The sequence below is a fragment of the Monodelphis domestica genome, chromosome 1, assembly GCF_027887165.1.
Source record: "Monodelphis domestica isolate mMonDom1 chromosome 1, mMonDom1.pri, whole genome shotgun sequence".
NCBI classification, from domain to species: domain Eukaryota; kingdom Metazoa; phylum Chordata; class Mammalia; order Didelphimorphia; family Didelphidae; genus Monodelphis; species Monodelphis domestica.
The window spans coordinates 626,709,806-626,723,844 of record NC_077227.1 but is presented as its reverse complement, the minus strand read 5'-3'; the positions used below and the strand labels follow the sequence as shown (position 1 = coordinate 626,723,844).

The 14,039-nt window shown below is 33.1% G+C and overlaps 1 protein-coding gene across 3 annotated transcripts in view; it reads left to right on the top strand.

Annotated features, from left to right (window-relative positions):
• Positions 1–14,039, top strand: part of PLCB1 (phospholipase C beta 1) — a 902,125-nt gene that overhangs the window by 619,321 nt on the left and 268,765 nt on the right. For all 3 annotated transcript variants that reach the window (XM_001374433.3, XM_007476702.3, XM_007476704.3), the window contains 2 exons: positions 1,290–1,390; positions 3,069–3,235. In XM_001374433.3, the coding sequence (XP_001374470.1) occupies positions 1,290–1,390; positions 3,069–3,235 (268 nt within the window). The remainder of the gene's footprint in view (positions 1–1,289; positions 1,391–3,068; positions 3,236–14,039) is intronic.

The following is a 14,039-nucleotide window of genomic DNA, read 5'->3' as shown; positions in this document are numbered from 1 at the left end:
GTTAAGAACTACTTTAAAATAAATATTTAGTCATTTCTGAAATAATACATATTTCAAAACTGATATGACTATAAGGGGGAAGAAATTCTGTTTTGACAGTTAGTCATGCCTGAAAATGAAAATAGACTTAACACATGTACATGAAACAGGAAAGGTTATGAAAAAAATGTCCTTCCTATTAACAAAAGCATGAATGCCTCCTTCCGGTTTGCATGGTAACACAGAAAAATAGTGAAATAAATTATAAAAAACTATTTCCTACATTAACTACTTACTTCCTAAACAAACAGTATCAGATGTATTCAGTGGTAAAATATTTTTTATTTATGAAACTTAATTGACAATTGATACGAATACTACTTGTTATGAGTTTGGCCAAATAAAATTAGAATATGTTTTCATGTTGCTATTAGTTATATCTACTGTACTCTTCAATTCTTTGGTGAACATGTTTTATTTCAGTAGTGCCTACATTCATCCAGTGGCTAATGATGGAGTGATTTATTCCCAGTGAACTACAAGACACAATGAATAGTTTGTTCCCTAGATAGGTTCAAAATGTCCACATTGGTTTTTAAAAATATTTCCTTTTTTTAAGTTTATTTAATTAATTAATTTAGAATATTTTTCATGGTTACATGATTCATGTTCTTTCCCTCCCCTCCTCCCAACCCACTTCCATAGCCAACAAGCAATTCCACTGTGTTTTACCTGTGTCCCTGTTCAAGAACTATTTCCATATTATTAATATTTGCATTAGGGCGATCATTTAGAGTCTACATCCCCAATCATGTCGCCATCGAACCATGTGATCAAACAGTTGTTTTTCTTCTGTGTTTTTACTCCCACAGTTCTTCCTCTGAATGTGGATAGCGTTCTTTCTCATAAGGTCCTCTGGATTGTCCTAGATCATTGCATTGCTGCTAGTAGAGAAGTCTATTACATTCGATTGTACCACAGTGAATCCGTCTCTGTGTATAAGGTTCTCCCTGGTTCTGCTCCTTTCACTCTTTATCAATTCCTGAAGGTTGTTCCAGTTCACATGGAATTCATCCAGTTTGTTATTCTTTATAATGCAATAGTATTCCATCACCAACATATACCACAATTGTTCAGCCATTCCCTAGTTAAAGGGCATCCCCTCATTTTCATTTTTTGCCACCACAAAAAGCACAGCTATAAATATTTCTTTAGAAGTCTTTTTTCTTTATTATCTCTTTGGGATATAAACCCAGCAGTTTGAAAAAATATTTCTTGTTTTCATTTGTTCCTTTTTTTTTCCTTCTCAGAATGATTCAATACCACAAGAGGACTTCACTCCAGAAGTATACAGAGTTTTCTTAAACAATCTTTGTCCTCGACCTGAAATCGATAACATCTTTTCTGAATTGTAAGGAATTCTTTTAAATCTGACCTTTTTTAATTCACTTTATAATGGTAGGTTGGGTATCTGAGTTTATGAAAATCACACAGCTATGAGAACAGATTAACATGCATTCATTGATCATGTTTTTTCCTAGGATTATCTATTAGTCTAAACTAAAAAATATTTGCTACCTAATATTCATTGCTATATACAATTGTATTCTTCTGATGTGATTCTTTATGGCTTTAACATTATGGAAAGACAGATGCAATACAGTAGAAAGAATAGAAGATTGGGAAAGTACCCAAATTGATATTAATATCTTTGGAGTCTGGTCCCTTAAAATTTATTTCCTCAACTTTAAAATGAGGGGGCTAATTATATAATTTTAAGAACCCTTGTATCTATTAATTCCTTTATTCTATTTATACTAATAGATGAAGATCATCTCTGCTCTTAATAGACACTTTCATGTAAGCTCCAGTTTATGTGTAATTCTGATAAAGGAGGAATTGAGACTTATTGAAGAATATTCCAGGACTCCAATGTCCATTTCCCAGGTGCCTTAATTGGTTGCTACACAAAGATATATACCCCTCTTCCTAGTTCTGGCTCTCTGCCTAATGAAACTGCCTTATGCAGCCATCAGTCCCTCCCTTGATTTTTACCTTGAATTTGAGAGTGTTCTTGAAAGATCAGCAACTTTCAGCTTTGGTGAAACCATGAATAAATCAAGATTGTGTTAGATAGCATCTACTAAACTGTTCTCTATTCTCCGGAGCTTATTGTTTCAGTTCTAAGACCTTATATACACATTTTAAAGAGAAAAATTTACATGAAAAGCAATTTATGTAAAAGTATAAAAATAGAAATTATGTATCTTGTCTGCTATTAAAGCCTACTAGAGAATTAATTGAAACTGATTGAAAGGATAACTGTCTTCAAAAAGGGAAAGTATTAGGACCTTATATACTTGAAGCACAGTTTTATTTTTGCAATATTTATTATGATCAAATATTAAAAGAGTGCCCAAGGAGTACATGTTAGAGAATTAGGCCCCAGGATATTAAGAAGATTACTTACAGTAGGTATAATCTCTGTTCCTAAAGAGATGATTATCTTCCTATTTGGGAAATAAAAGGTTTTATATATATATACATATGTTTATAATTCCCCTTGTGAGTCAAGGAAAAACATGACAGAATTTACTTACTTTTTCATTTGCCATAAATAGATACATCCTTATAGAAATAAACTGGATATGGGAAGCTGGAGATTCAGCCAAAAATTTAAGTGCACTGCCCAAACCATGTCTATATTTCCATTTCCTTCTTAAAGGGGTTTATATTTTGGAATTTATAGCAGCATGAACTCCTAGACATTTTCGTTTATCTACGTATGTTTGGGGGTATTCTTGAGCATGCCCATTCCATGATAAATATTTTAGAAAATGTTTACAGTGTACAGTTATATTCTGAATCCTAAACATAACTATAAACATAACTTGGGACAATGTGAAAGTTTTATTTTGTTTTATTTTTTTCATATGACTACATTGATCTTACATGCCCTGGACAAGTATTCTTTGAGATATAATCTAAACAGTGCCCAGCACTTAGGAGCAGTTAATACATTCTTGTTTTTAATTGAATAAATATGACTTCTTGAAAAAATTCATTTTTTTTCTTTTACTTATTTTTAGCGGTGCCAAGAGTAGACCATATCTTACTGTTGATCAAATGATGGAGTTTATCAATTTAAAGCAACGCGATCCCCGACTCAATGAAATCCTTTATCCACCCTTAAAACAGGAACAAGTCCAACTACTGATTGAGAAGTATGAACCTAACAATTCCTTAGCAAAAAAAGGTCAGTAGAATTTATTTCACACATTTTCAAGACCCTCCTTTGGAACTATGAATTATTTTGCAATCATTTCAAATACAATTAGAGACTATAACCTTGTGACAAACTGACAGCCTTTAAATTTCTCAAACATTAGATCTGAGACTTGTATTATTCTTCTTTCCTCTTAATCTTTGTCATTAGGATTGCTCATGTGGTTCTGCTAAGAAAATCATTTGTATAGGTATTTAGAAATAAATCTTTGCTTTTAGTTAGGAAAGTTATGAAATGCCACAAGTTATTAATATTGAAAAATAGATAATAAAATGTAGCAACAGATGGTAAGCCATGGTGATAATATATATGTCTTTTACTCTCAGCTTTAATCAATCACTAGGGGGTTGTTTTTGCTTTGAGAAATTTTACTCTTGAACATCTTGAAGATATTTTTCTCTCTGCTCTAACTTTCTTTGGTTAAAAAGAAGTATGGAGTTTTAATTCATATCACATCTCAAAGATTTTCACCAAAGTACTGAATATAAAAATAAAAATAAAAATTTTCTCTAAAACATAATAGTTATGATAAATTTAATTTTTATTCCTGAACAGGAATTTTGATGACTACCATAGGGAAATCAGAGACATGATTCTTTGCTGCCTGGAAATGACCCTAATGCAAGCATTTTTTGTTTTCCTAAAAATATTACTATGATAAGATTATAAAAATATAATTGCAGGAAGTCATGACTTACATGTCATAGTATAATGTATGTATAAAATCTCAAAAGGCTTCTCTCACAAAGTTGTATTTAGTTGTCTCAAAAACATTATAAGTAAGAAAATCAGGATGTTATTACAAAATATTCTCTAATTAAAAATTTTATTTTTAGTTGTGATTGTAATGTCACTTTAAAATATTTGTGAATGATTCCATTGTCAAAACCATGAAGTCTTTAAGAGGCTTAGTTGAACTTCAAAACATCAAAATGTTCTTATTCTAATGGTGTAAATAATTCTTCTGATATAGTTGACAATCCCTCAGATCCTTAGAACATAATCCTTTTAAGTTCCTATAGTCAAAATTTAGTCATCTGAGGGCTAAGCAAAGAGCTTCAAATGATGAGCTTTTAAAAATTTAACTAAGTTGGTTATTAGGTGACAAATATGCTCTTTCTCATTTAAGTCACTGTCGGTTTCTTTTATGACATGCTCACAATGCTTCCTTATTTTCATTTGGCCAAGGAGACAACTAAATAGTGAAGTAATATGAATTATCCAATATTAAAAAGGAAGATGATTAGAGAGAAAATGTGACTCTTTTTTTTTAATTTGCCCTTTATTTAGTATTTCTTGATCTGATAGCTACCTAATAAAAATAATTATTGAGTTGGTTTTGACCTACATAATCAAAGTTGGGCTATAAAATATGCTTATGTTTTATTCCTTCTTGCACTTTTATACTCTCCCAAATCAGAACAGAAATGTCATGAAAAATCTGAAAAACCTATAATAATGGTTTCAGTTTGACCTTTGCCACTTAATAGCTGAGTGTCCATGGATAAGTCATTTAATCTCTCTATAACTCAGTCTTCTGATCCATAAAAAGGGGATAATGATCCTTAAGCTCCCTGCCCCAGCAGTGTTGTAAAGATGAATTGAATTTACATATCTATATATAGATGTTGTTTTTCTACTATAAAATTAAATGTAAAAGCAAGCTATTGTTATTGTTAATATAATTGTTGTCATTAATGTATATCTAACATCTGATCAGAAGTACAACTCAAAATTTCCAAGTTCCTTATATTTGTACAAAAAAAGGTTTTATAATCAATATCCTTACACCAAAAACCTTCTCTAATATCCCATTGTGAATTGGAGACAATTCTGGGTTATTGAAACTTTTCAGTGAAAGTTGTGGTTGCTCTCAGTATGCTTGCAAAGTTGCATAGTATGCATAGCCTAACTAAACTGAGAGTATAACCATTAGAATATTTATGGGGGGCAGCTGGGTAGCTCAGTGGATTGATAGCCAGGCCTAGAGAGGGGAGGTCCTAGGTTCAAATATGGCCTCAGACACTTCCCAGCTGTGTGACCCTGGGCAAGTCACTTAACCCCCATTGCCTGGCCCTTGCCACTCTTTTACCTTGGAACCAATACACAGTATTGATTCTAAGAAGGAAGGTAAGGTTAAAAAAAAAAAAAGAATGTTTATGCCCAATTGGGAAATTATTTTCAGACTCTACAACTCAAGAACTGAGAATAAGCATTGGTTTCTGATTTGTTCTGGGACAAGGGTCTCCCAAATCTAGGAAATCATAGGTCTATATGATTATAAAATAGAAAGAATCTTAAAGACAATCCAGACTAACCCAGTCATTTTGCAAATGAAAAAAAAACAAACAAACCAGGATTAGAGAATTGAATTTGTTTGTCAAAAGTCACTCAACTGAGTAACCAAAATAAGTTTTGAATCTAAGTCTTCAGCTAAGAAATCTAGTACTCTTTTCCCTCAAGCTTTACTCAAAAACCTTTTAAAGTTTCAAAGTTTTAGTGATTTTTCTATCACATATTTTGCATTTTTCAAATTAAAAGGTTCTTTTCTCTGATCAACCAAGTAAATTATATTTATTGTAAGAAGGTAGTTCCATTTTTAATATTAGCTACAAAGTTATGTGAAGAATAATGGTTTCAACTCACTTACATAATGATTTATGCTTAGAAAATACCTTCCCATACATTAGAGACTCAGAAAAAAATATGAGGGAGGTAAGGCAGCTATTATCCCTAATTCTCAGATAATAATTCTAATAATAATGAGGAGGAAGAATGACATATGTTCAGAATATTTGATAAGTAGGTTAAAAAGTACAAGAATGAGAACAAATATATACTTTTGGATGTATTGAGCATAACTAGAAGTGGTTTATCTCCAAAGAGAGCTTATAAAAGAGCTAAGTTTCAAGAGCAGGATTAAAGGGAACACACAAGAAACATCTAACTGAACTCAGCCAACAATATCTTGACAAATAAAGCATCAAACAAGTGGCTGAGTCATGTGGATTTAGTTACAGAAATGGAAGAGATTCTGATAGCTATTCGGGATCAAGCCATTGCCATGACAGATTATAGAGAGATTATTCACAAGACCCAGACATATTGATTGGTTCAGACGGTGCAATAAAATAGGGAAAAGCTGTGCAACATATCTGCAAGTTACAAAAATTTAGCATCTCCTAGAAACCTAAAAATGATGTGATTATGTGACTAGAATTAAATGGAGAAGGGAAAGGAGAGAGTATCTGTTAAGAAAAATTTGCTAAGCACTTTACAAATATTGTCTCATTTGATTCTCTCCATAATCCTAGGAGAGAGAGATTATAACTGTACTCATTTTACAATTGAGGAAACTGAGGAAGATAGAGGGTAAGTGATTTGTCCAGGATCACAAATCCCTTAAGTGTATGAGGCTAGATCTGAAATAATTTTCTGACTTCAGAATATATAAATATATAGACAGACAGATAGATAGACAGATAGATAGATAGATAGATAGATAGATAGATAGATAGATAGATAGATAGATAGATAGATAGATAGATAGATAGATAGAGATAGATATTGGCATGGAACTCCTCATAGCCCTGACAACTGACAACAAATTCACACTAAATGCATGAACTTTACTATGACATCCATATGATTTCAATAAGTAAATAGTGCTGTGATGGAAGAATTACTAAAAGAGAACTTTGAAAAACTTTTTTAGATATAACATTGAATCATGAAATTTAGGAAACATTTGTTTAACCAATGCAACCACATCAAATATTCTTCATTTCTCAATCATGTAGAATGAAAAGCTTTCAAAATGTAAAAACCCATCAGATGAAATAAAAATCATGTAATAATAGGATGAAATGCACATCATCCCATGGCAAGATGAAGTAGTTGCTAGTCAGAATTAGGAAGAATTAGATTGAAATTACTTATTAGCTGTATGGCCATGGGCAAGTCATTAAAACTATCTCATGACCAGTTTGCTCATCTATAAAATATTTATGATAATTGTATGTCCAATTGAGTATGTGAATTACTTGGGACAAGTAATGATTTTAATATTGTTTTGTTTTGTTATGGCAATGAACTTAAAATCAACAAACTGATTCAGAACTGATTCAGAATTATGACTGATGAGATGAGACTATTGATGAGTTTCCCCCACTTGCTTTAGTTAACTCTGTTTTCTTTGAATAGTAAATTTCATAACATATACCCATTTCATTGATATTTCTTTGGGATTTTAAATTCTGTGGTTTTTAAGAAGAGACATTTTTTCTCTAAGGGAACAAGAAAAAGTTATAACTCTAAAAGAGCACATATTATTGACTGTTAGAGATATTTCAGTGGCTATTGATATAATAAAGATAAGAGTTTTAAGGACATTTCCAGTAACACAGTGAAACAGAATCATTCACAGTGAATTGTGAAAAATTTTGGAGGATACAGGAAAATATAGACTACATTGAAAAACACCCAAAACTGATAAACTACTGATACAAAACAATAAATCTACAATGAACAAGAAATTACCTCTTAAGGAACTTACCAACTGAAAGGTTATTACTGATTCTTCTATATAAGGAATTAGCTTCTCTAAGTCAGGAAAAAATGTTGCTGATTGTTGTTATGAAGGAAAAAAACTCACTATGAAAGAGAAAATACAGGAGTTGGAGTGCTGAAGAATCTTAAATGGTAATTTCTACTTTTGAAATTCCTTTTTTTGTTCAAAACAGAAAACTGTTGGAATAAGAATTACAGATGAACCTCATTAAACTATAAAAGTTCCACAAATGCAAATATTTCTTCTTATTATTATTTAACTTCCAGTTTACTTGGAAGTATTGTCTCCACTGAAGGAATTACCACTGATAAATGGATTGATAAGCTGAGAGGCAAAATTACTCCAGTTTTATAGAAATTCCTAAAAATAGATGGAATACACACTATGCTACAGGTCATGAAAAGTTGATGAATTTAACCAAAAGATGGAAATAAACATGCTTCAGTGACCTGGAAACTCTTCTGATTTACAGCTCATTTAAAACTAATCTGCTAAAATTAAAGCTAGAATAGGAAAAAATGGATTGTTGTTCAAAAGAATGCTTAATAATCAATGCAACGTTTTCATACTGAATAATTAAAAAACAGATGTCAAATTCTTGTGAACTGAAAGCTGAATCACTTAAAATGAAACTGAAGCAAAAAAGATGACATTCAATTTTTAAACTTTTTAAATATGTAAAAAAAACAGTTGTGAGGTTTATTTGATGTCAATACGTTTAATTATTTCTTCGTTGTCCCAGTTAATTTGCATTGGGACTGTATCTTACAGCTTTAGAAGGATCCAATTAGATAATATAGGTGAAGCACTCTGCCCATCCTAAAGAGGTATATAAATGTTAGTCATCATTATAAGAGGTTTTGCCATCTTCATACACAATGTGTCCTGTCTCCTTTGGAGTTATCCTGAAGAGAGTTTGGGTTAGTTTACATCTCAAGTCTCGTTCTTAATTATAAAGAATATTTTTTTTTCTTCTTGTTACATAGTTGATAGAATGTTAAATATTAAAGAATAATAGTAGGATTAAATAGAAATGTGTTTTGCATGACTATATGTATGATGGGTATCATATTGCTTTCCTTCCCTTTGGGAGGTAGAGGCTGGAGGTAAGGAGGGAATTTGGAACTGAATTTTTTTGAATGAATGTTAAAAAATAAAACAGAATGATGGGAGGAAAGGGGCTTATTGTTGTAATGATCAAGCTGGCCTTTCCTTCAAGTAGACTCTGCTTTTCCAGAGATATATCAATTGACTACAGACACTCAAATTGTGTTGTGTCTCTGTAGTCTAACACGAAATTGCTGTCTGTTTTAGTGTCACAGAAACAGTTTAAAGCTTGCCACAGAGGATACTCTTCTCCATGGAGTTCAGTTTATTTTTCAAACTTAAAAAGCATGCCCGATAAATGTCAGTGCTGCAGTTAAAAGCCATTTTTCTTTTTTTTTTTTGACACTTTTGCACTATGAATCTTTAAAAAAAAAGACAAAAGTCAGCACTGATCTCTGTGTGTTTAAATCACACAACACAGATTTCATAGCTTTGAGATTGATATCTCTGGAATAGAAGTGTTTTTTATCACTTGAACTCTCCAGAAGGTACTGAGTAACATAATAAATGCAATTGGTATGTAATGGTAGCAGCAGTAGTTGCATCTGAGCCCTGAAGATTTAATCAATAAAATAGTGTCTGAGGGCAAAATTTGGCTCAAGTCAACTGCTAAACTAAAGGAAAACTTTATTATATCTTGCTCATTGATGTGCAACCTGAGGGTAGTTGATAGAATTCTGGACTTGTCAGGAAGACTTGTGTTCAGATCTTTCCCCAGACAGGAGCTGTCTGCCAGAGGACTCGTCATCCAATCTCTCTGAGGCTCATTTTTCTCATCTATAAAATGGGACTAATGACAGCATCCTTTCTATAGATTTATTTTGAGGTTGAAACAAGATGATATGGCCTGACCTTTCATTTCTATACGTCATCTATTATTCATAATTGGTGATGATCTGAGATTATAAAATATTGCAGGATACCAAGGCAGTAAATCCTGCATATTCCTTCATTTTCATCAAGAGCATGCCTTGTGATCCTGTAATTACAGAGAACATCATGCCACATTAAAATTTGAATAATAATAAAAATAATAAAGCATAAAAGCTGAGCTAGGAATCCTCTTGCTGTATTTGTTCAATAGCCACTACATTTATAATTTTTGAAGATGAAAAAGATGAAATAAACCCCCAAATTGACAATAAAATGTTTCTAGAAGTCTTAAATGAATAAAATTGTGCCCAGTCATAAGCAAGCCTTTTGGTTACCAAGAGAAGTTAGCAAGTGATCACTACATCAATGGAAATATGTAAATAGACCCTGTGGTCATCATTGTTTGTTTAGCATTTCTTTAAAAAGATCATTGACATAACCACAATTATTTATACTGATTCTAGTTGAATCCCTGAACTAAGGAAAATACAGAGTAAGACAAATGTTACGTCACATTTGGATTGGATTGAACTCATGGACAACTAAGTGATACAGTGGATAATGTATATATTTGCAGACTGAAAGGCCTGAGTAAAAGCCCTTCCACAAACACTTACTAGCTCTTCAAACGCTGAACAAGTCTCTTGATCACTATCTGCCTCAATTTCCTCATAAAGAAATTGGAGATAAGAATAGCATCTATCTCAGAGAGTTGCTATCAAGATAATTAAGATATCCCCTGACTATACTACTTTGGAACTACTATTGCTTCTCCTCTATGGAAACCCATTATTGGGGAAACCTTATGAATCAGCTTTGCTATTCTACCCATTACTATCTTCTGCCTCTCTGATTAGAAGGTAAAGTCATGAATTCTGAATGTTCCTATTTAAGAAGTGTAGCTCAGGCATCTCAATTATCACCTAATTGGAATACTTTGGAACTTTTTAACATCTCTGCTATACTCCCAAATTCTGTTACCACCTCCAATTTTCAGCATCCTTTTTTGTGTTTTCTTTCTCCATTAAATTGTAAGTTCCTTGAAGACAGGGACAGTCTTTCTTACTTTTTTGTATTTTTATATCCTCACAATTTAGTATAGTGCCTAGCACACACTAAACACGTAACAAATAATTATTGACTTTAAATATTGTGTAAAATGCTTTGCAAATATATGCTTTGCATATATTTGCAAAAATGCTTTGCTATATAGATGGTAGCTTAAAAACTCAAATTCTGAGCTGAGATCAATCAACAAACATTTTTTAAAAATATTATATGTCAAGCATTTTGCTGTTCTTTAATCATTCCTTCTTTTTTGACCTTACAGACCAAATGTCTATGGGGTTTTTGTGGCAAAGACATTGGAGTGGGTTGCCCTTTTCTTCTCCAGTTTTATTCAGGCAGGGGTTAAGTGATTTGTCCAGGGTCACAAAAGCTAATAAATTTTTGAATTCAAATTTTAACTCTCATCTAACTCAAGGTCCAATGTTTAGCCCATTGCACTACCTAGCCACTAAGCACTGGGGATACAAAAACAGGTGAAATAAATTACTTCATAAATAGTTGGATAGGATTATCTTTGCTTGAAGACATTCAGTAAAATCAGAGGACTCCTTGCCATAGCCCATTCCATTTTTAATTATTAGACAGTTTTTCTTTACCTAAATTTGTTTCTGTAACTTCTAGATCATATACCCAGTAGAAATTATCTAAAATAAATTGTGCTTGGCCATGCCTTGCAAAGAGTTGATACTTATATGGTTCTCAAAATGTATGTGCATTATAGTGGTTCAGAACAAATTTAGCTTATTGACAACGATTATAGAGGAATTCAAGCAGCCTAGATTGTGTTATAGGAAATTGATGGGTTCTTCTCTATGGTGAATTTATGAAAGAGCACAGATAGGAGTTGACTACACTAGGCAGTCAAAAGAGAAGAAAAAAAGTAAAGGGAAGGGAAGGGAAGGAAAGGGAAGGGAGAAGGGAGAAGGGAGAAGAAAGAGGAAGAAGGGGAGACAGGGAGGGAAGGAAGGAAGGAAGGAAGGAAGGAAGGAAGGAAGGAAGGAAGGAAGGAAGGAAGGAAGGAAGGAAGGAAGGAAGGAAGGAAGGAAGGAAGGAAGGAAGGAAGGAAAGAAGGAAAGAAGGAAGGAAGGAAGGAAGGAAGGAAGGAAGGAAGGAAGGAAGGAAGGAAGGAAGGAAGGAAGGAAGGAAGGAAGGAAGGAAGGAAGGAAGGAAGGGAGGGAGGGAGAGAGGAAGGGAGGGAGAGAGGGAGGGAGGGGGGGAGGGATGAGGAATTATACTTAAACACATAAAATTCAAGGTCATACAATAAAGAGTGGAGCCCTTGTCTTATTTTGAAATGAGAAATAGTCCAACACTATCATTTCAAGCAATCTTTGTTGATTAGAAGTGAGCCATGATGACCTTGCATAAAGCTTATAATAATATTTAACACTTACCTAGCACCCTAAGATTAGTAAAACCTTTTACATACATGATATCATTTGATTTTCATAACTATATTCCTGGAACATGGGTGCTATTATTATTCCCATTTAGAGATACAGAAACTGAAGCAGATGACATATTTGTTTTTATCTTTGGACATTTTATTTAATCAGGTAACAAGTACATTGTACTTGTACAGTCATAGAGCTATTAATTATCTCAGTCAATATTAGTACTCAGGTCTTGACTTTAAGACCAGTTCTGTATCTACTACTCCACCTAGCTGTCATCTAGCTGCAGAGATGAAAAAAGAGACAGAAAGATTTAAAAATCTGTTTTAGATCCCCTTAACAAAGTTAGCCCATTTAGTTATTTTTGTATTGGTGATTAGAAAAAGATGAAAGTATTCAGAGCAAAAGGCAATAGGAAGGAATAAAGGAAATTCATACAAGATGAGATTGCTTCCAAAAGTCAAATGGAAAACATATGAAAGTCACTTCCTTTCTATAATTAAATTACTAAATTGAAAAATTAGTTGAAAAGCCACTTCTACTATTTTATTGATTAAGATTCTATCCAAACTCCACATTTTGACTTATTCGTCTCTAGAGAAGATCACAGAAGTGCAATATATGGAATCTATCACTCCACTTCAAACTTGAACATCTCTTTTTTTATTCCTATTCCCAAAAGTATTTGAGAATAACTAGAAAAAGACAAAAAAAGCATTCTATTTCATTTAACTTGTGGAGCCATCCAGATATCATGAATAGTGTCTATCAGTTTGTAGGTTTGCTTGGCAATTCCCCATTGTCCCTGTTCTTCTTTATTTCTTTGCCTTACCCACAGACAAAGCAGGCAGTGTTTGAGTGGGAGAAAACGGCTGAGGCCTGATGGATAGGCAAGCTGCCTGTGGAGGGGTTCTGGTCCCGTTCCATATAGAGACCTTTCAGTGAACCCAAGGACTGTCTTGTATTGGTTTTCCAGCCTGATCTTAAAAAATATAACTACCATTCAGAACTGAAGCTTCTTTTGTTTGAGAAATGCCTAGTAAGGGAGAAAACATCACTTGTTTTGTAATTGAGAGAAATTTATAATGTGGAAACTGGGAGGAAAAGTTGAAATCAAAGGGCAATTAGGAGGAAGAATTAAAGGGTAGGAAAGAACAGTGGTAATCAAAGCCATCTTTCTTCAGATATGACCATGCCTTACTCACTAGATTTGACAAAATGGGTCTATCTTCTGATAATTAGCTCACTGAGCCATGATGGGGACAAACTTAGTAGAAGATCCACTTCTTCCATTTTACTGCCCTGGGTAATGAGATGTTTTTAGTAGCTACTGAGTTTTGTTGTTATTCAAAGCATTACAGAAATGAACAATTGTTTTTCATAGAGGGATGGGGATTAGGTAGCTTGTTTTCAGAATCATATCCAGTTTGAATGCAATACATATTGTTCATAACTATTCCACCAGCGTCTTCATCTTTTTTGATTCTGGAGAGCTCTCTTTCTCTTGGAGAACCAGAACAGAGTAGACCAAGAGGTGAGACTAAAGAAGACAGATTTATTTTCCCTCCTATCTTGGAACAGAAAGCAGTGACTTATCTGAGAACCAAAGAGCAAAGAGAATATGCATGCCCAGGTGGCCAGAGGTTCCTGACCACCTTCTGCCTTTCAGTTTACTTGTATGAGCTTTGGAAAGAGATTCAAATTGTTATAAATGGTTTTTCTCCACCTAAAATACAGCCAGAGTTAGGACATTAATAAAATT